Raw genomic sequence first — 23,952 nt, 5'->3', positions numbered from 1 at the left:
AGATTGTAGCATCACCCTAGTGGAGGCAGTGGGGGTTCAGGTTGGAGTTGAAGCCTGCCTATCTCCGCTGCACTCCCTGTGGGTGGTAAGGGTGAGGCCTGCCTATCTCCTGGTGCACTCCCTGTGGGTGCACTCCCTGTGGGTGGTACTCCATGTGGGTGGGGTGAGGCCTGCCTATCTCCACTCACCATGTGTGGTCTGCACTCCCTGTGGGTGGTAAGGGTGAGGCCTGCCTATCTCCTGGTGCACTCCCTGTGGGTGGTAAGGGTGAGGCCTGCCTATCTCCTCTGCACTCCCTGTGGTGGTAAGGGTGAGGCCTACCTATCTCCTCTGCACTCCCTGTGGGTGGTAAGGGTGAGGCATGCCTATCTCCTCTGCACTCCCTGTGGGTGGTAAGGGTGAGGCCTACATATCTCCTCCGCACTCCATGTGGGTGGTAAGGGTGAGGCCTCCATAACTCTCCACTCTCCATGTGTGGTAAGGGTGAGGCCTCTTTATCTCCTCTCAACTCCCCATGGGTGGTAAGGGTGAGGACTCTGTCTCCTCTGCACTCCATGTGGGTGTTAAGGATGAGGCCTGCCTATCTCCTGTCCACTCCCCATGGGTGGTAAGGGTGAGGACTCTCTGTCTCCTCCACTCCCTGTGGGTAGTAAGGGTGAGGACTCTCTGTCTCCTCCACTCCCTGTGGGTAGTAAGGGTGAGGACTCTCTGTCTCCTCCACTCCCTGTGGGTAGTAAGGGTGAGGAGTCCTACACTCCCTGTGGGTGGCAAGGCCACAATCAAAGTGAGTGTATTAGTTCATTACCACCAGACAGCTGGAGCCCACTGAGCAGAAGAGGCCTGCTGTGACCCCCTGCAGTCCCAGCCAGGAGCCAGGGTGTCTCACTGTTTACCTCCAGCTGCTGTCCACTACTGCACAGTACAGTAAAATAGAATATAATTCAGATTTAATCATTTTGTTTATTGTCCTTTCAAGGCGGAAATTGCAGAACACTTCTGCATGTTTATATCACCTTTACTGTCCACTGCTCTGGGGTATGTTTGAAACCCTTTGTTCTTGTCACACCAGTGTGACCAGTGCCACACCACTGTCACACCAGGTTAGTGTGTTTTTGCTTGCCTCTACCATCCACCACTAGCTATAGTGTTTGTTATTACGCTTTGTCTTATTTCTACGTGGGGTTTTATCTGTGGCACCCCACCTCGTGTTCAGTCCACCGGGGTTATTATGAGGACACCCCACTGAGTCACCCCCAAATCCCACTGAGGGTGTGCTGCCGAGGCTAAGTGTGGGTGGGGAACTTGAGCTACCAGAAAAGTTTCCCAAACAAAAAGATAAAATAAACCCTCCAGCGCAGAAAACTAATTCTGGACTGCATGGTGCGACAATGGCTTGGTTCACATTATTTCACTCCCTAAGTGATTTGATTTGATTTGATTTGAAGTGCCATCATAGAGCCCAACAGCCAGCTTCACTCACCAGGCGTAAAAGTTTAGTAATTTTGTACACATTCCTCATCTGTAGCTCTGCTCTTTCTTTGTCTTGGTGTTCTAGGCTGTCAGAACCAACAGCTCTCTCTGAACCCTGTCTCCCTTGATCAATAATTCAGGCTGTGTCTCCATGGTGCTCGCTAAGGGAGGTATGTAGTAGCAGAAATGATACCCTGTGTTTTGGGTACTGAGTCTCCCACCCCGCGGTGCTCAGAGCTGAGTTCCCTCTCAACCAGGGAGGCTGACACTGTAGCTACCACTGCCAGATAGTGAGCCCCACCAGTATTAGTGCCTGCAGCTGCCTGCCACTGTCTTCCCTACTTTGGTATTGGACGCGACAGCTGCCAAATAGTGCCTCTTAGCATGGCTGTGTGACTATGCCAGGGTATGTTTATGTTTGTATGTGGGTGGGCATGACTGTGCTGTCTGCAGTGGCCTAGTTCTCTTCTATAGTTGCTGAAGCTACTTCTCCAAAAAACACACACACACACCATTTGTTACACCCTTCATCATTCCTAGGATGAAAAGTACCTCATTCATATTCAACCATTGGATAGGCTGGACTCTGGAGGAGCACCTCTTAGATCAAGCTAGGCTTTGGGTAAAGATGTCATGGGAGCTTGGGTTGAATATATTCGCTGTATCTTAACAATGTTCCATTCCGAGAATAAATCACATTTCTCCCGGGAAACCCAATATTTTCCGCCAAAACCGAAATGTAATTCAAAAGCATTATAAAGCATATAAATAGGCCTGTGTCTGGATTTGATTAGAGTTTGATAGAAAATTCAAGCCTGATGCTACCTGAGCCTGATGAGCCAGACATGAATACATTTTATGAGCGCTACATGAACAACATGCAATGAGCCCAAAATAATAAAAATCACAAGTGATTGTGCCATTAACCAATGTTTTACCTTTATTTTACTAGGCAAGTCAGTTAAGAACAAATTCTTATTTTCAATGATGGCCTAGGAAAAGTGGGTTAAATGCCTGTTCAGGGGCAGAACAGCAGATTTGTACCTTGTCAGCTCGGGGATTTGAACTTGCAACCTTTCGGTTACTACTCCAACGCTCTAACCACTAGGCTACCCTGCCGCCCCCAATACATAGGCCTATATGAAATAGAATACTGCTCATTATGTATGATAAAAAAAATAAAAGCCCATAGATAGCTGTATGCTCTCTTGGGTAAATACATGCAACTAGCTCCAGTAGGCTAATCTGTTTGAGTGTGAACTGTATTACTGTATTACTGTATTGTATTATACTGTATTATATGGACTGGAATTACACACCTCGTTCAAACCATGATAAAGCAGGGAGAGAACATGCAATTCTGGTGCAGCACATCTGGCCTACAAAGTTACAATTATAGGCTAGCGAAAATTATTTGAATGTCTAAATTTAACAGGGCCTATTTGTATAATTCATAATATTTCCCCTAATGTTATTAGCCTACTTCCTCTTTCTCTCTCTATTGTTACATCATTCCTTCATCGCTTTCAACAGTTAAATGGAATATGTTTTGTTGTCCTTATCCTCATCATTCTAATGGCATGCTTGAATAATATGGGACTAGAATGAAATGCAGAAGGCTTTCACTTCTATTCACAAAGATTGAATGGTTAGCTGCAAAACATTTAAAAAATAAAACATCTTTACAGTAAAAAAAAACAAGGTGACCCCGAAAGCCAGCTGGAGATGGGTAAATTAGATGCTGCAGCAAATGAAGGCCTACCTGTCACTAGAAAAAAAGTGACCATGGTGAGACGAGAGGTCTACATGCATTATGAACTGCTCTCAATAATGTCTCCACCCTGTGCGTTGATGATTCATCATGTAGAGGCCGTAGAGAAGACAGATTTAGACATCACATATAATTCAAGTTCCATTTCACGCATGCTTTTCATATAAATCATTTATTATAATTTACCTGTTTCTCACAGTTATTTATCCCAGGAAAAGGGAGTGGTTCTGGGCAGGAAAAATCGTGTTAACCGGGTTCCTGCCATTCAACCCTAATGGGAGATAATTCATTTCAACCACTGACTCCTACTCAAATGAAAGTTGGGTCTTTAGGACACACAGACCCTCTCCCAGGGATACAGCCATCCCAGGAGGACACACTAAGGTCCACATGGACCTATCTAAGTGACGCCACAGACTGGTCATCGTCTGACCATCATCCCCATGACAACCTGCCCCAGCACATAGCCTTATCGCTTCATGACCCATCATCAGCTCTATCACACACATCCATCTCCACTGTATGGACAAGCGATCAATGCCACCCCTGACATTTTCCTATGGAACTGCTCCAGTCCCATACTGGCCGTGTCATGCCTAAGATGTCACTGTATATTACCGACCTGCCACGGGGCTCAGGGTTTTCATGACTTAACAATAGCATCGTTCCATTCGCCATGTCAATGTAATGGCCCTGTAATAGCCTGGCTAACGGACCTGCTTTTGACTGCAGGGACACATGGTGTAGTGGCCATGTGCTCTGCCGAGTGCTGTGGCTGTGTCCTGTTCCCTGTGTCCGGCCCGCTTGGTCCATCCCCATTTCGTAAAGCCCATTTAAAGAAGATTGTTATCAGTCTCCTGCATGGTATCAGGGGGATGTTTTGTCACGCCGCGTATCATAATGAATTTTGGGAGAGCAAATAGCGGTGTTCCTAAATGCTCTGTGGTGATTTATTACACCTCCCACAGGGGAATCTCACGTATGTAATTAGTCACACCTCTGTCCTGACCCTCCTGCCATCAACAGACAAACACGTTCAAAATCCTATTGTCCATAACCCCGTAACCTAACCCTAACATTAACCCTAACGTTAATCCCTAACCCTAAGTCTTAAATATATCGTTAAGCCTAACTTTAACCCCAACCCTAAACCTAACCCTTAAGCTTACAACAGCATATGAAAGAATTCAGGCCATGGAAAAATGTCCAGACTTTTCAAAAGGGTTATTGCTTTCCTACCTTGCCAGGACATTCTGGTGACTTGTCAGGACATTGTAGTCCTAATAATGTAGGAAAACATGTACACACACACACACACACACACACACACAGGTCACTACATAAGCTCATAGCTTACACACACACACACACACACACACACACACACACACACACACACACACACACACACACACACACACACACACACAGATGGATATACCTCTTACAATACATAAGATCAAAGTATTTCCATGCATGTACAGAGTTAGGATACTCTCAGAATACAGAATGTCACAATGTTTATTCAAATACACCCACATATATGAGTACACTTTCCTCTAAGCACTTTACCCAAAAGCCTAAATAAACACTTCAATGCTTTTCACGAACAATAAAATAACTTCCCTCCCGCAGTGCAGAGTGAAATCAAATGATGTATCTTATGAGCCCCCACATTCAGTGTAGCTGAGCAAAGGATGACTCCAACTTTCCGCCATTATTAACGCATGGGCGCTTGAATGGAGCCATGTGTCGTCTGTGGCTGGCCTTGTGGGACCGAAGCCACTGTCCGTCACTTCATGTCAGTCACTGCGGACTGAGTGTACTTTGGTGTTCGATAACGCTCTATTGGAAAATATGAGACCTTAGACAGTGGTTCACTGACAGCCAGGAGCTCGTCTGATTTGTGGATCTACTCAGTGAGCAACAGCAAACCAACAGAGACAGTGAGGGCATCCTCGGATGGGGCCACAGTGTCTCCTGACCCCTCCTGTCTCAGCCTCCAGTATTTATGCTGCAGTAGTTTATGTGTCGGGGGGCTGGGGTCAGTTTGTTATATCTGGAGTACTTCTCCTGTCCAATTCGGTGTCCTGTGTGAATCTAAGTGTGCGTTCTCTAATTCTCTCCTTCTCTCTCTCGGAGGACCTGAGCCCTAGGACCATGCCCCAGGACTACCTGACATGATGACTCCTTGCTGTCCCCAATCCACCTGGCCGTGCTGCTGCTCCAGTTTCAACTGTTCTACCTTATTATTATTCGACCATGCTGGTCATTTATGAACATTTGAACATCTTGGCCATGTTCTGTTATAATCTCTACCCGGCACAGCCAGAAGAGGACTGGCCACCCCACATAGCCTGGTTCCTCTCTAGGTTTCTTCCTAGGTTTTGGCCTTTCTAGGGAGTTTTTCCTAACCACCGTGCTTCTACACCTGCATTGCTTGCTGTTTGGGGTTTTAGGCTGGGTTTCTGTACAGCACTTTGAGATATCAGCTGATGTACGAAGGGCTATATAAATAAATTTGATTTGATTTTGATTTGAGGGTTTGAAATATTGTTTACTGGGGACAAACACTGCCATCCATCTTTTGAGGTTTGAACACAGAAACTCTACAGAGGAATACATACGAGGGCACAGCCATTATGGCTCTGATGTGGACACTGTACTCAGAGATGCCAACAGATGAATGACTTTTAAGGCCTCAATGCAGAAACTGGGTTTAAGCATGGACGCAGGTTCAAATCCATAATGGTTCCAGTGTGGAGCAGTCATGCACAATCTTCTATTTACCTTCTGTGGACACCCACCTGCTCACACATGCACACATGCACACACAAACACACGTGTTCATAATAATTGATTCTGTGTGCACTTCACACAAACATTGGCAATGCACCACTTACATAAATACACCAGCCGGAGACCTATGAAGTCATGGTTGCTAATGTGTACACACACACACACACACACACAGATGGGTATACCTCTCACAATACATAAGATCAAAGTATTCCCATGCATGTACAGAGTTGGGATACTCTCAGAATACAGAATGTCATGATTTTTATTCAAATGCATCCACCCAAATACCAATATGAGGGGGAGAAATAGTGTAAGCATACTCTAACAATGCAGGACAATATCCTATTGCATGTTACACTCACATCAAATTGTTGCTTCTCATTTTTCCTAATAGCAAAAACATGCCTTATCTGTACTACTCTTTCTACATGAGTGAATGTGTATCTACTGGGTGGGTCACATCAATGACTGTAATTTATCAACCTGTCCAACCTTCTCTCTCTCTCTCTCTCTCTCTCACACACACTCTCTCTCTCCACACTCTCTCTCTCTCTCTCTCTCTCTCCTCTCTCTCTCCACTCTCTCTCCACACTCTCTCTCTCTCTCTCTCTCTCTCCACACTCTCTCTCTCTCTCCACACTCTCTATCTCCACACTCTCTCTCTCTCTCTCTCGCTCTCCCTTCCCCACTCTCTGGTCTTCCATGCAGTCCTTGAGCTATGTCCACTGACTGTATCGGTTTGCTGCAGTCATTCAGCAATTAAATTTAGTATCCGTCCTCTGTGTGACTCCATTCCCCTCATAGTGACTGATTGGCATGGCAATAATATTCATGCCTTGACAAATGAGTTTAAAGAGACAATAACAGAAAGCCACGGCAGAGAAAATCTAGCCATGAAAAATGAACATCCACCAGATAACCTCTGATAACATGCCAATTAACCTCTATCTCCTTCTATAGTTAATCTCCACGTTCCCACAGACCCTCCCTCTCTCTCCCTTTCTCATGCTCTCTCTCTCTCCCTCCTTCCCCGTTACGTGTGCTGTTTAGCTGCGCTCAGCTTCACCTGTCAGCTTGGATCAGGGCTCTCTGGAGCAGCAACATGACAAACTGGCCTCTGATTCACACACACACACACACACACACACACACACACACACACACACAACGCACACACACACACACACACACACACACACACACACACACACACACACACACACACACACACACACACACACACACACACACACACACACACACACAGAGGACATTATTGGGCAAACCTCACTCACAGACAAACACACACTCACAGATTTGGCCTTTTACACACAGAAACATACATTGGCTTAAAAAGTTGTCCATTTCTACAGAGGCACACAAAGACATAGTTTTAGACAGATGTGGCAGCAAACTGTAGGATCATTAAAGAGTTAGACATACACATACCTACATTCCTACATTTGCACACATATTTTGTGTACTGGCATCTACTGTATACTGTAAAACATACATTTAACAAGCAACGCTTAAAGTCAAGATGTGTGAAGGCAGCCGGCACATTTTGTTCTATGGCAGGCATGGCCACTCACAGCCAGGAGATCATAAAGCAATCACTTTAGTGCTTTAAAATGCTAATATATGCAATATCCTGCTAAAGGGGCTGAACCAGCTTTACCGTACTCTACCGTACACTGCTTGTGTCAAATATCCCAGAGCACACCCCCTCCGCTATATCTATCTATCTATCTATCTATCTATCTCTCTCTCTCTCTCTCTCTCTCTCTGCCATTCCCTTTTCATCTCCTTGTCCCTTACTCCATCTCTTCCATATTATCCCTCGTTCTTTCATTTCTTATCTTTCTCTCCTTCCTTTCTCTCTACCTCTCTTCCTCTAAGTGATGACTGTCCCACCTGCTAAGCCATTGATAATGTATCCCGTCATTAAGGGGATTTATGGCTAGTCCCTCCCGCAGCATGCTGACATCTCCCACTCACAATCAATACTCCTTTATGCAGTCTTCTCGCAGGGCTGTCCTGCTGTTTACCCAAACACAACTCTGCGTAGCCAGGGTCAGCTCACACATCCTCCCACACCCAAATATTCAACCAAACGCACAGAAACACACTTACAGACGGCTACACCAAACTGGGCCGAGGCCAGTCCAGCCAAGCCAGACAGAGTCATTTGGGCCAACGGTCCCCAAGCTCATAAAGAGGTGGCCAGCCCAGCGTGTCACGGCGGCACAGACAGCACATACACAATTGTCAAGTGCTCTGCGTCACACAGAGCGAGGGATCACGGTTAGAGCAGTGGTTAAATAAAACAGCACCACTGGCAGAGGAGCAGTTCATATGCTTGGTCTAGTGACCTGCTGTAATGCAGAGCATCCATCTGTTTGCTGAGGAGACCGTGCGTGCGTGCGTGCACTTTAATAATGTGCCCGTGACGACTGTGTACGTAAGTTGTGTGCATGTTAATTTGCATGAAGGTGCTGTATTTGTCCAGTGATTTAGTGTTAAGTGTGTTTTTCTTCCTGCGTGTTTTTGTGTTTGCCCCCGTGTCAAACTAAGTGAGCACATCATACACTCATCGCTCTTCAGGGCTGCAGACGTCAGAAAGAGTTTTGGGAGAAAGCAAAGAGACACGCTACATCAGACAAGAGAGGGGAAAAAGAACCACTCCAAATGGGAGAGGAAGGAGGGACTTGTTGTTTTTACACGTGCCACAGTATTGTCTGTTCATGTTTGTGGTGGCGAGGGTATTTGGAGCAGATGGAATGCACTGGGATGAGAGTAGAAAACAATCATGTCTGTCGAGCCACACAACAGACACTTCCTATTTTTGTACAGACTTGTACAGTCTTTGCACCTGCCAGAAATCGAGGATTGGTTTTGAATTGAAGGCTGCTGCATCTAGAGGAGGACGGCTCTCAGAAGTGTGTGAACAGGGTGGTGTGGAAGACAGAGGGCTTTTTTTGAAAAGTCTCCCACTGCCAGAGAAAGAGACAGAGCAGTCCTTCTCATGGTTTATCATTATATTTTCTGCAGAGGGCAGATCTATGTACTCCGAATGCGAATGCCCCGCAACACATGTCAGGGTGACTCACATTCTTTTTGATGCTTTGTGAACGTAAGGGGGATCTGGGTAGAAAGGGGTGAGGGAAGGAGGGGGTGAGGTCGGTGGAGGAGGGGGGGGGTTAGTCACATTGAGAGCCGGCAGCAAAGGACACAAGACGCACAACTCCTCTTTGGTAATCAAAAAGCATGTGCTTTAGCTCTGCCAAAGAGAGGGAGGAAGAGGAGGAGGAAGAGGAGGAGGAGAGGGAGGAGGCGTCCTCTGGGCTTGATCTCTCATACAGATGTAGGATCTTAATTTGAGCCAGTTTGCTACAGCAGGAAAACAATCCTGCACTAACAGGAAATGTGAATTATTATGTGGATTATAATGAATGGACATTTTTGTAGAGGTTAATACACTTATTCGTAAGGGGCGAATCAAGTCTGGCATTTCAAAGTGGAAATTACAAACTTCAGAAGCCTTTTTAAACCTCAAATACACTACAAGCTTGACATGTTCTCCTGCAACAGAGTGATCAAAATAAAAGTCATGTCATCTCTCCGATGGTGCTCTCCCTCTCTCTCGTTCTATTCCGTTCTCTCTGTATCTAGTCCTCTCTCTTCTTCTCACTGAAGCCAAGTCCCATGTTATGTAACACAGTATCTCTATGTGCTCTTCCATTTAAGGATCAAACAGCAGCATATGTACAATGGGGTTGGCCATGGTGCTGTTGGGGTGGGGGGTGGGGGGGTGTTGTCATTGGTGTAGTTGTACTTGGTCATCTACTCCACATGCAGAATCTCAGTTTTCATGTCACTTCTCATTGACTTCTTATTTTTCATTGGGCCAATGGGAGTATTCTATTGTGTCCTGTGTCTAGCTCAAGGGCACATTGTCTCTCTCTCTCTTTCTCTCGTTCTCTTTCTCTCTCTCTCTCAAACACACTCATACACATACAGTAGATATCAGTGTGGGAACCCTCTGTCACTGATCTGACTGTTGCGTCATTGTGACACTGTGTCATTGGCTACATTGATATGGCCGCAGAGTAATTAGTATGCATAACAGTATTGACAGTACCACTTTTGCTGAACGTCACTGTGTGTACAATGTACAATGAACTTCCGGAGTTAGAAAGCACTATTTTTTTATGGCGTGTGAAGGGTAGTGTTTACATAATATTTTGAATTAAAAGAGTCGAGGTAGTAGAGTTAGTATTATAATGACAAATCATTGAAGTGAAAATGGTTGTACTTCTAGTAAATTTCTTGCAGGTGTATTGGAATATAAAACTTGATTAAAAATACATTCCTGAACACTGCTGAAACCCGTGGGCCCTGTGGTTCTGAGTTGACCCGTGCATCACTATTGAGGAGGTGCTTAAGGATTTAGGTGCAGTGGTGTACAGTATATTTAATCATTATCACACTAAGGAAGTCTTAATCGTCATTAAGAGCCCTGAAACAGATGAAAGGAGTGATTAAGATCAGAGAGATAGTGTTTTGACCCCTTAACTACATTGAAGCTCTAAGAAGTGTATCAAATTCCTTTTAAACTGAATGCACAGAAACGGATGCCTTCCGCCCGCCATTCAGATCTCATAAAATACACCATTGGATGGAACTGAGTGCTATTTTTAACCACTTGGATCCCCCATGCTAACGCTTGATTGTCCAGACCTCCTCCATTTGATATAGGAGATATTAGAGATACCTCAAACATAAGTGCCCCCTGGGTGACAAGGGACCATCTCTGGGAGCGTCTCCAGACCGGCTGGAGAGACTATGATTACCGGGGTTGTCTGCAACAGCCGTGGGTTTGCCTGGCCATCAATCACAGTGCACCAAAGCCTCAGCAAACATCAGAGTGAGATCGTGAGGGAAATCTAGTCCAGTCAAGATGAATGACTGCAGCTTTCCAGCAAAAAAGTGAGAAACTGCCGGGGTGAATATACCAGACAGACAGGCATTACTCTTCAAGGCCTTTTGAGAGTGGACATCCGCATTCAGGTGAGGCTTTAGGCATTGAAAGAGAGATTTTGTTGAAGCCTATATATTGAAGCCTACTATTTCTCAATGTGTGCTTTACAGCCCATGCTCTTCTTTCATTCTGTACATTTAGCTTGAAATGAGAATGCGGTACAGTGGACAAAAGATAAATCAGTACCAGTGTACAGATCTAGCCATGGCCGGTCCTACCCCGGGGTCGTTATTCCCTGCAGTGGGGTCAGTCAGTCTCTGGTCTCTCTCCACCACAGCAAATTAACCCTAACGGGTCTGTCACTGCGGCCGTTTACACGGCATTTGGTCTCACAAAGGCCTTCAGTCACACTGCCGTCCCTAACACCACTGAAGAGTTCAGGATGAATGAACAGTGGAGGAGGGTAAGGGAAGGGAGGGTAAGGGAAGGGAAGGGAAGGGAAGGGGGAAGGGGGAGGGAGGGGAAGGGAAGGGAAGGGAGGGGAAGGGAAGGGAAGGGAAGGGAAGGGAAGGGAAGGGAAGGGAAGGGAAGGGGGAGGGGAGGGAAGGGAGGGAGGGGGGAAGGGAAGGGAAGGGAAGGGAAGGGAAGGGAAGGGAGGGGAAGGGAGGGGGAGGGGGAGGGAAGGGAAGGGAAGGGAGGGGGGGATGGAAAGGGAAGGGTAGGGTGGGGAAGGGAGGGGGAAGAGTAGGGAGGGGGAAGGGGAAGGGAAGAGTAGGGAGGGGGGGGGGAGGGGAAGGGGGAAGGGAAGGGAGGGGGGGAAGGGAGGGGAAGGGAGTAGGGAAGGGAAGGGAAGGGAAGGGGAAGGGAAAGGGAAGGGTAGGGAGGGGAAGAGTAGGGAGGGAGGGGAGGGAAGGGAAGGGAGTAGGGAGGGGAAGGGAAGGGGGAAGGGAGGGGAGGGGAAGGGAAGGGATGGAGGGGAAGGGGGGAAGAGTAGGGGGGAAGAAGGTAGGGAGGGGAAGAGTAGGGAGGGAGGGAGGGAGGGGGGAAGGGAGGGTAAGGGTAGGGAGGGAAGGGAAGGGAAGGGAAGGGAAGGGAGGGTAAGGGAGGGAGGGAGGGAGGGAAGGGAGGGAGGGAGGGGAGGGGAAGGGTAGGGAGGGAAGGGGGAAGGGAGGGGAGGGGGGAAGGGGGGAAGGGAAGGGAGGGAGGGAAGGGAGGGAGGGAGGGGAAGGGGAGGGAGGGGAAGGGAGGGAGGGAGAAACAGATGAAAGGAAAATAAAGAAGCACGCTGCTTTGCCCGGTTCCCCCTCGAGGCCCAAGCAGAGTTTCACTGATACTCATCTCTCTCTTGTTTTTTCTTGTGTCTGCTGTGTTTTTTAGGCTCTAGCCGATGGTGTGAACGATAAGGGTCTAGGTGATTACTGAGAGGATGGTGAGAAGGTTGAGGATGGATGGGAGGGTAAACTGATGGGTTTGTGGTTTGCTGGTCAGATAAAGACTGAGGCTCTGATAGTGCTTGGTACTGAGTCCGCTCCAACAAATCGCTACAAGTTAGCTGTTGATGTTCTGTCACTGTGGCTTGGGCACTGTGTCAATCCTCCCTGGTCTTTCCCATTACCCAGCCCAGTCGAGTGAAAACAGGACCCGGGCTGTACTGCATGTCCCAGCCGCCGGTGTACACAATCATATGCACTCTCTACACACACACACACACACACACACACACACACACACACACACACACACACACACACACACACACACACACACAGACACACACACACACACACACACACACACACACACACACACACACACACACACACACACACACACACACACACACACACACACACACACACACACACACACACACACACACACACACATAGCGGCAGTTTGTAATCCTCACTATTTACAAAGCCTACATTGAATTATTACTGTAGTGTTGTGTTACTATGCACATGTCCCATCTACTCAAACGGCTTGTCTCACAACGGAAAATACAGTATTTTAGCAGTTAGTCTCGAGTTACGTAAACAAAAAGCCTACTATCAAGAGTTATCTACTGACATTCAAATTCAAGTCAAAACCACGTTGTAGTGCAGTTTTAGTACATGTCATGTCTTATTTGTGCCAATATCTATGCTGTGTTTGTTTGTCTTTAGGATAATGTGTGTGAGAGGTAGCTTTGGAATAATGCAGCAACAATTGAGCTGTGGTCCTCAGTATTCTGCAGCTCTCACTGTGAGGCTCTGCACTGGGGTGTGGTGTGGCCTTCTAAGTGATGTCACTCCCACAAAGCCTGGGATGTGTGGTTGTAAGATGAAACGTTCTGGGGTTGTTTCTGTATAAAATCTCAATGTAGTAAAACTGGGAGCATTTAACAGTGTCTAGCAGTGGAGGCTGCTGAGAGGAGAACAGCTCATAATAAAGGCCTGGAATGGAGCAAATGGAATCAGACCATTCCACCTATTCCACTTCAGTCATTACCACGAACCTGTTCTCCTCAATTAAGGTGCCACCAGCCTCCTGTGGTGTCTAGGTGTTCTAGGGCTTATTAGTGTTAGCAGATAGTTTGAGTTTAGTTTTATTGGACTATAACACATTTGGTTTGTATTGTATGTTCATGTGCGCGCGTGTGTGTGTATGTGTGGATAAGACTGTAACTAATGCGGTGCACATAGCACATCTGAGCGTCCCCGCCTGCACTCATTACCTACACCCTAGAGGTGGTCCCAGTCCCACCGTATCCAGGACACACCTAATGCAAAATCCACTTTGGAGCAGCAGCCTCTCCCATCTCTCCTGACTGCTTTACGGACCGCTCCCCCGACCTGATCTGGAGCGACAGACAGAGCACAGGGGGCCACCAGAAAGGGGTGGGAGAGTAGGATGAAGGGAGTGAAGGGACAGGACCATTTCAAGTGTGGAGTGCTACTCCAGAAAAGGCTAAAGGAAAAGCCTGGGGACCACCTGCTGTCAAAAGTGTTTTATCAGTGTGTGTGTGTGTGTGTGTGTGTGTGTGTGTGTGTGTGTGTGTGTGTGTGTGTGTGTGTGTGTGTGTGTGTGTGTGTGTGTGTGTGTGTGTGTGTGTGTGTGTGTGTGTGTGTCTGTGTGCAGGCATATGAGTTTGTGTGCATACATCAGGGCTTGACATTACATTTTTTAGTAGGACAGATTTTTTACTTGTTCAAAAATGTAGGCTACACTGCCTGTTGGCTTCTTTGCATATTGAAGCCTGTCTCAAAATACAACAGTGCCCCTTTAAGGCTCTCCTGGAGGATGGTTGGCCACACTTGGAAGCCTATAAAATATTGCAACATTACGATTACAACCAGGGCTCAAAATGAAGGGCGTCCCCTCATCCCTGGACAATAGAAACATGTCTCTGGTTCAGACTCTGGGACAGGTTTGGGATGACACACATGACTGTAGGCTATGTGTGAATGTTCCAAAATGCAACCAGGAAAACACTGTTCTCAAAAGCGCATGTGACAGAGATGAAAATATCCATTAGAAATGAAGAAAGAGAGGAGCTCTAAAGATGCATCAACGAGCATGGGTTAGGGTAGCTTGGGGGGAAATGCCCCCCTTAAAGGAAAGGTTCACCCATTTTGGGTATTATATTGTTTTTGTTTGTCTCTGAGCGATGTTCTATCGATTTCCTGGGTCATTTCATGTTTTCATGTGTATTGGCGTTCAAGCATGCAGGAATCTGTCCGGTATGACATAGCACTGTGATAAAGTCGCTCCCACTACACAGGAAGCTAATAGGAATACGACTTTTAGATTGTGAAAACGTCTATCATACATGTCAGATTTCAATGCTGGCAAATATCAGAACTCGAGAGGAAGCCTTCTCTGGAATAAGCCATTGAACATATTTTTGCGATATTCCTACCTCAAGAAATGTCTAATTTAGGGTCTAGCACATTTATCCTAATTGTCTGCCTCTTTAGTCTAGGGTGCGTAGAAAGGAGATAGGAATCCAATGTATAGTGCCCCGCCCCACCCATTCACGTTGTCATGCTGCTAAGCTAATCGCCACGCAATCCCTTCTCAAAGTCAGTGTACATGCCGATGTGCCTATTTTCCTCGAAAGTACATAATATCACAATTCCAAAGCTATACGATATTACAGATAGCAAGTTAATTATCTTACATAATATTTGTAATGTTGTACCTCTTGTTGTGCTAATGTTGTGCTAATGTTGGGTTTTTGAGAAAAACTCCCTAGAACATGAAAATAATATTTGAATATTATTCCAATGTTGGCTTCTTATCCAATTCTGATTGGAGTAATTCATTGATTTTGTCCATTTGGACAACTTATCTACACTGAGTATACAAAACATTAAGAATACCTGCTCTTTCCATGAAATAGACTGACCAGGTGAATCTAGGTGAAAGATATGATCCCTTATTGATGTCACTTGTTAAATAGAATTGAATGTGCACCATTCAGAAGGTGAATTGGAAAGATAAAATATTTAAGTGCCTTAGAACGAGGTATGGTAGTAGGTGCCAGGCGCACTGGTTTGTGTCAAGAACTGCAATCCTGCTGTGTTTTTCACACTCAACAGTTTCCTGTGTGTATCAAGAATGGTCCACCATCCAAAGGACATCCAGCCAACTTGACACAACTGTGGGAACCATTGGAGTCAATATGGGCACGCTTTTGACACCTTGTAGAGTCCATGCCCTGACGAATTGAGTCTGTTCTGAGGGCAAAAGGGGGTGGGGTGCAACGCAGTATTAGGACGGTGTTCTTAACGTTTTGTATAGGACCAGCGTTGAGCCCTGATACATGTTAGCAACCATGTCTTTCTTCATAGGTGTACGGCTGGTGTATTTATGTAAGTGGTGCATTGCCAATGTTTGTGTGAAGTGCACACAGAATCACTTATTATGAACATGTGTGTTTGTGTGTGCATGTGTGAGCAGGTGGGTGTCCACAGAAGGTAAATAGAAGGCTGTGCATGACTGCTCCTCACGGGAACCAGTTTTTTCCCTCAAGCCTTAAATCGGTCACCTGTTGGCATCTCTGAGTACAGTGTCCACACCCGAGCCATAATGGCTGTGCCCTCGTATGTATTCCTCTGTAGAGTTTCTGTGTTCAAGCCTCAAAAGATGGATGGCAGTGTTTGTCCCCAGGAAACAATATTTCAATCCCTCACTGTCTCTGTTGGTTTGCTGTTGCTCACGGAGTAAATCCACAAATCAGACGAGCTCCTGGCTGTCAGTGAACCACTGTCTAAGGTCTCATATTTTCCAATAGAGCGTTATCGAACACCAAAGTACACTCAGTCCGCAGTGACTGACATGAAGTGACGGACAGTGGCTTCGGTCCCACAAGGCCAGCCACAGACGACACATGGCTCCATTCAAGCCCCCATGCGTTAATAATTGGATAAAGTTTTATTCTTTCTTTGCTCAGCTACACTGAATGTGGGGGCTCATAAGATACATCATTTGATTTCACTCTGCACTGCGGGGGGGAGGTTATTTTGTTGTTCAAGAAAGCATCAAAGTGTTTATTTTGGTTTTTGTGTTAAGTGCGTAATGGAAAATAATAGGGCAGAGAATGTCGTTTTACTGCATCAGGGACCTCTGTGGAGAAAGAGGTGACAGTATTCATAATGTTAAATCCCCTGTTGAAGACTATACTGGAGGAATATACTTCACATCAATTGTTGCCCTTCTAATTTGTGAAGGCAACCACACATTAAAAAAAATCTGTGTTCAAATATTTGCATATTTTCTTCTGTCCTTCAAAGCTGACATTGGTTTTGCCTGATGACTCACCATGAATTTAATTGCACTGCTCTATCGATCACTACATACATTCAGTTTAAAACCTCCATCCTAAAGTCATTTGTGTGACTTCAAAATGAGGGGCCTTGTACAAAACAAATTCATCAGCCATTGGATCGCCTCTAACGGGTCTAACCAATCAGAGTATCAAATTTGATAATGCCATCATGTAGGCCGGCTCTGGCCCAACCAATCGTTGTCTGGGACCAATGAAAGCGGTCAGATTTTTTGGGCATTCTAGAAATCGGCGGGGAGGGAGGCAAATCCAGACTCATTGTGGAGAAGAAACATCCGTTGGGCGGCGCGATGTGAATGGGTAGCCAGGCAACCATTGGCTATGAATGATCAAGAGCAGTGATGGGAATTGTTAGAATAGTATTCTAAGTATTGGCTGTTTAGATTCCTGGTGGGTCAGGCTGCTGCCGTGCCCTTGAGGATAACACTTAAGCTCAATTGCTCAAAATGAGCATCCAGCCGCATTCATGGAATAGTGGATTTAAACAGGTGAGCCACTCACTGATAAGTAAAAGCATCTTGTAAGCACACAGAACATGAAATTACATGTTTTAAAGCTTGAGACAGAGCTGAAATATCTCACCCTTCAAACTATGAAATGTTCTGTCCTCAGTGAGGTACTAAGCCTGCTGTGCTGCACATACAACCTGTTAGAAACGTCAGGAGCTAATGGCGTGGGCCATAAATCCCCTCCAGTTCGATATCTGAATCTGGAGGGAAACGCAAAGCACTCTCTCCCAACTCATCCACATCAGACTAAGCCATGCACAAGATTAGCTGAGTTGAAGGTGGCTTGGCACATGAATAATTCTCTACCCGAGCAGGAATCAGCGCATTAAAGGACTTCATATAATAACCAAAAAAGTGTTAAACAAATCAAAATATATTTCATATTTGAGATTCTTCAAAGTAACCACCCTTTGCCTTGATGACAAGGTTTCAGGTTTCATGGTCGAATTGCTGCAAAGAAACCACTACTGAAGGACACCAATAATAAGAAGAGACTTGCTTGGGCCAAGAAACACGAGCAATGGACATTAGACTGGTGGAAATGGGTCCAAATTGGAGATTTTTGGTTCCAACCTCCGTGTCTTTGTGAGACGCAGAGTAGGTGAATGGATGATCTCCGCATTTGTGGTTCCCGCCGTGAAGCATGGAGGAGGTGGTGTGATGGTTCTTTGCTGGTGACACTGTCAGTGATTTATTTAGAATTCAAGGCACATTTGACCAGCATGGCTAGCACAGCATTCTGCAGCGATACGGCAACCCATCTGGTTTGTGCTTAGTGGGACTAACATTTTGTTTTTCAACAGGACAATGATCCAACACAACTCCAGGCTGTGTAAGGGCTATTTGACCAAGAAGGAGAGTGATGGAGTGCTGCATCAGATGACCTGGCCTCCACAATCACCTGACCTCAACCCAATTGAGATGGTTTGGGATGAGTTGAACCACAGAGTGGAGGAAAAGCAGCCAACAAGTGCTCAACATATGTGGAACTCCTTAAAGACTGTTGGAAAATCATTCCAGGTGAAGCTGGTTGAGAAAATGCCAAGAGTGTCATCGAGGCAAAGAGTGGCTACTTTGAAGAATCTCAAATATAAAATATATTTTGATTTGTTTAACACTTTTTTTGTTACTACATGATTCCATATGTGTTATTTCACAGTTGTGATGTCTTCACTATTATTCTACAATTTAGAAAATAATTAAAATAAAGAAAAAATGTGTGTCCAAACTTCTGACTGGAACTGTACATACTGTATACATCACACTTACATTTTTAATCTTAGGAACATGTCCAATTTAGAAAGGTTGAATTCAATAACATTCAGCTCTTGAAAGGCATTTTGAATTATTAAAATCAATTACTCCTTGAATGCACAACAAAACACCAGACATATTCTGTTACACTGTAAGAAAGCTTTACCGCAGGATGCACACACACACACACACACACACACACACACACACACACACACACACACACACACACACACACACACACACACACACACACACACACACACACACACACACACACACTGAGAAGCAAATTACAGATACAGTACCCCTGTGATGAGCCACACAGCACAACTAAAGGGAATGGTCTTGAATGTCATTTTCCCACAGACAACTGTCTCCTTCCCTCTAATATATCACAGATCTAAAGGCCCTGTTTCATGTTCATGAAGACATTTGATTACTTTTCTCATACAAGTGATCATACCCTTTCTGATATCAAATCATATCAATCAGCTTAGGCTAAAGAGATACATTCAGGAAAAGCTAAAACATTTTGGAAAGTCAGAGTTTATTAAAGTATGTTATTGTTCAAGTAACGTAATTAAAACTATCCCCAGGCATCTCCAATGTTTGTGTGCGTGTTTTAGCCACCCACAACCTTGAAATTGGGGTCTCAGTGAATCAATGGGCCCAGTGACTGGGACAACTGGCTGACTGACCTGATTGGGTTTCTCCATGCTGATCAATAAGATACCACCCTCTGCCCCTCTCTCTGTCCCTCTCCCCCCACTCCCCACCCGTTGTAGGATGGCAGGACGCCTTCATCGAGGCTCGTAAAAATCCTGCGCACTACGGTAAATCAGGGGAAATTATGGCTGCCCAGCCTTGCGCTCCAATGGATTTCCCTTCCATTCCCCCCCCCCCGCCTTTGTCATTGGGCTCATCAATACAGCAGATGACTCGGGCATTGGAGGCTCCTGTCTCTCTCTCTCACCCTCTCAGCCCTGCAGCTCGTCTCCTCTGAGAAAACAGAACCTGCGAGGGTGTGACTGGGCCCTCTTTTCTCTCAATAATAATACTGGTGTGGTTGAAGTCCCCCTCCCCCAAATTGAGAGATCCGGTAATGACTTGTATTAACGCCATCCCTGTGGTCTCGTTATTAACAACCAATAGTACGGCCAGTCACACCCAGCCCTCCCTTCACTTTCACTGAACTAGAATTAGCCCTTGGCACTGCGCCAGCCAGCGCATGTCAATAGTCCACCAAAAACCCCAGCTCCGATTCCCTCACAGTGTACTAGAAGCCATAGTCTGGGCTCTCCACAAATAGCTTTACGCAAACACTCCATGGTCACGCCTATTATCGCTTGTGAGAGCACAACCACATCCACCCTGCCACCCTGTCCCACTGGCCCATGACCCCTGCTACTCTCTTACCTAGAGTTGGTCATGTCTGTCTGGCCACCTCTGCTCTTCTCCAGGCCCAACTTGGTGAAGATGCCCACCAGCACCATAATGGCCACCACGCCACAGATGATGTAGACGATCATGTGGGTGCGGTCTCGGTCGGGCTCCTCCTGCACCTCAGTGACGGGGGCTGCCGGCTTGCCGGTGTTGGCCCAGACGGGCGTGTCGTAGTTGGAGCAGGACTCCTGCTCCAGGCTGTGCACCTTGAACTGGCAGCAGAAGCGGTAAAAGCAGGAGCCGCAGCAGAACAGGTAGACGCCCGCGTTGCAGTTGAACGGTGGGTCCCATTGGCCCATGACATCATAGTAGCCCCGGCAGCGGCTGCCTATCATTGGGATGGTCTGGTCCTCCGCCACCGGAGTGACCAGCGTAGCCTCCGGAGAATTAGAGGTGGCTGCCGTCTGGTTGGTGGCCTGGGCATCTGCCCCAGCCTCTCTAGAGTTCTGACCCAGTGAAGTGAAGCCCAGCAGAAAGCTGAAGGTGAGGCAGATTAGCACAGAATTGGCAGCCATGTTTGATACCTGTGGATGCTGCTTCTGTTCAGTTGCTGAAGTGTCTCAAAGCTGGTGCAAAAACACCAACTTCAGAAATGCAGGCTTCTCACTGGCCCCCAAAAAATGACATGAAAATAGCCTTTTAGGTATTTCACACACTGGAGACTTGAAAAGGAGTTGAGCTTTCAATTACTTTGCTGAGAGTTATTACAGCACTCAGGTACAGGAGGCTCAGTGTGAAGTAATAAATTGCCATCAAGAAGGGGGATGAGCAAGTAAGTGAAACAAACTAACCCCAAACCTCAACCTGCTCCTCACAAATGAGTCCCCAGTGATTCAGTCCCAGACTCAGACACACAGTTCTGGCAGCGTTGCGAAAATACAGCCCTTTTCTGCCAAATGTCAATAACAGATGTGATCTGAAATCTGGAGCACCACCAGTTTAGGAGGTGTCACCCAGAAATGAACTGGCCCGTGGCATTTAAAAAAATCTCCCCCCAATAAAGAAAGTGTTATCCGTAAATCAGAGAGATTGGAATCCCAACAGCGCCAGCGGAAAAGCAGATTCCTCAAGGCTCCAAGCTCCTTTCTGTAAACATTTAGGAGAGGGACACACAGATTTTGATAATTGCCCTGCCAAGCATTAATCAATGCTGAAGTGGGGGAAACGGCAAAGCACTGGAACTTCTAGATAATCCACTTGTCATAATCTATAATTATGGGAGTTGTTGATATTCCCCTCTCAGATTATCTTGCCTCGAGCAACTGCCTGGTCTCCAACTGAATGTTCATTTGATTCTTTGTTATTTTTCTTGCAGCCATTTTTAATCCCTTTGCTAAGTGAAACATGATGCTCTCATTCCTTTCCTTTCCAGATGTGCAATTCCAGTTTGATGTTATTCTACAATTGGTCTTCAATATTATGCCAGAAAAAAAGGTATATTGGTTTTTGCTTCCACTCCCTCTAGCGAAAGCACAGCCTGCAGTTCTTCAATATAGTCCTATGAGATCTGAAATGATGATTTAGTCCAGATTTAAAAGAGGTCCTCAGAACCTGAGGCAGGCAGCCTTTCTCACACACACACACACTCACGCACGCACACACACACTCTCTCACAGACACACTCTCTCACAGACACACACACATTCTAATCCATAGGCGACAGCGCTCCGTCAGTGTCAGTTTGGCTTAATGGGTTTAGAGGGATGGGGGTCCAGTCACTCTCTGTTGTTGTGGGTTTCTCTTGGTGCTGTCGGATCGGCTCCACACCACACCTGAGAGGGATTCTAAAAGGATGGGGTCACCAATACAGCTCTGCTGCCAGACAACTACAAGCCCACAAGTGCTACCAAGCAGGGGATAGGGGAATGACAAGGGCAGAGTGCTGAACAATCCCCCCCAGCCTGTGGAGTCTAGTCCAGTCCTCCCTAGTCTAAATTTATGAGAAGCTCACTTTTGAGCGAACATGCGGTGTAATTACATTTCTGCGTAGTGTCCCACTTCTTTATTGTAGTCGGTTAGTTGCTTTATTTGTTTTGGTCCCTTCCTTGTTTTCCTTGTCTTCGTTTATTTACCACGACTCCATAATCCCTCTCTGCTGCTTTTTGTTGTTTCTTGCTCTCTGCTTTCTTCTGTCTTCCTCACTTACCTCTCCCTCTTTCAGACACAACTAAAGAGCAGGCTTTCTGCCGCGTTAATGCTGTGAATACAGGAGGGTATTACTGAGCCTGTGGACTGCGGTCCATGCAACACACCCAAGCCTCAACTCCCCAGCCTGTTCCAAGGGCAGGATAACTGGAGAGGCGACAACAAAAGGCAATGCAAAATCCTGTTTTCAAGAAGCCTTCAAAAATGGGAACTGCAGCAAAGCTGTTTGTGTTGTTTGTGGTCTTTTATCACGCTCATTTGCAAAAAGCATTAATATGCAACAGTTTTACCAAATGTTGCACATTAAAGCAGTCTTCCAATTGTTATGCAAGGGACCTCAACACAGTCCTTCCCCCAAAGCAGCTTCTGTGAAAACAGGCATAATTTGATATATATGTATAGGAATTTTAGATATATATCACATGTATGTGTTTTCTCTGTTTCTTTGCTTATGGAATTCTCCAACAGAAATTGGATGAAACAGGATAACCAACAGCAGTAGGATGCTTTTTTTCATTCCATCCCCTCTTTGTTTTTCTTCAGAAGTGTATTCCTCTGTTTCCCTTGTCCCTCGCACAGAGCTTCTTTATCCCGTCTCCGTTGATGTTGCACTACTGTGCTCTGGCAGGACTAAATGCTCACACGCTCTCTCCCTCGCTCTCTCTCTCTCGCTATCTCTCACTCGCTCTCGTGAGCGAATGAGCGCACCTCTCTTGGTGACCCCCCCCTCTCTGTCACTGACACCCTCCTCCCTAGGCTGTGTCCCATGTTTTTGTACTCTCTCCTTCCAAATCTCTCTCTTTAAATCTTTCCACGTCTCTTCCTTTCTCTCGTTCTGCTCTCTTTTCTTTTTTTATCCCCTAATTTATTTTTACCCCCTGTCTAACCTTTTCTGTTTACCGTGCCTGCATCCTCTATCCCTATCCATTCCCCCTCTCTCTTTTTAAACCCCCCTCGGTTCAACAGATGAGTGCAGTGGTGCTGACTGCATGTGTCCATGTGTGAGCATGCTTGTGCTAATGCCTATGTACCCTCCTGGTCTTTATGTGAGCATGCTTGTGCTAATGCCTATGTACCCTCCTGGTCTTTATGTGAGCATGCTTGTGCTAATGCCTATGTACCCTCCTGGTCTTTATGTGAGCATGCTTGTGCTAATGCCTATGTACCCTCCTGGTCTTTATGTGAGCATGCTTGTGCTAATGCCTATGTACCCTCCTGGTCTTTATGTGAGCATGCTTGTGCTAATGCCTATGTACCCTCCTGGTCTTTATGTGAGCATGCTTGTGCTCATGCCTATGTACCCTCCTGGTCTTTATGTGAGCATGCTTGTGCTAATGCCTATGTACCCTCCTGGTCTTTATGTGAGCATGTCTCTAACGTGTGCTGCAGGATTTGATTTACTGAGGCAGTGAGAGAGGGAGAGAGGAGAGGGAGGGGAGTGAGCAAAAGAGAGAGAGAGAGAGAGAGAGAGAGAGAGAGAGAGAGAGAGACATAACGTAACAGGGACTGAAGAGCAGGGGAGAGGGGCGGGCGGCTTTGAAAGGGAAGGAGAGGGAGAGGAATTATTAGATTGCAGGAGGGATGGAAAGGAGTAGGAATAGATGGAGAGTGAGAGGGAGCAAGCCAGGTAGTAGAGGAAGGGGAAGATAGATAACAGGCGAAAGAGTGAGAGACAAGGTGGCGTGGGGGATGAGAGAGAGGGAGATAATTGAAGGCTAGGAAAAGGATATTCTGCAGGAAAGGC

The 23,952-nt window shown here is 46.2% G+C and overlaps 1 protein-coding gene across 1 annotated transcript in view; it reads right to left on the bottom strand.

Moving 5' to 3' along the window:
- Nucleotides 1-22,822, bottom strand: part of LOC135555570 (protein shisa-9-like) — a 75,234-nt gene extending 52,412 nt beyond the window's left edge. The window contains 1 exon segment of the mRNA XM_064988110.1: nt 20,037-22,822. Coding sequence (XP_064844182.1) covers nt 20,037-20,578 — 542 coding nt within the window. The 5' untranslated portion in view covers nt 20,579-22,822.
- Nucleotides 22,823-23,952: the final 1,130 nt, after the last annotated feature.

This window comes from Oncorhynchus masou, chromosome 15 (genome assembly GCF_036934945.1).
Source record: "Oncorhynchus masou masou isolate Uvic2021 chromosome 15, UVic_Omas_1.1, whole genome shotgun sequence".
Lineage (NCBI taxonomy): Eukaryota > Metazoa > Chordata > Actinopteri > Salmoniformes > Salmonidae > Oncorhynchus > Oncorhynchus masou.
This window is presented reverse-complemented; position numbering and strand designations above follow the sequence as displayed.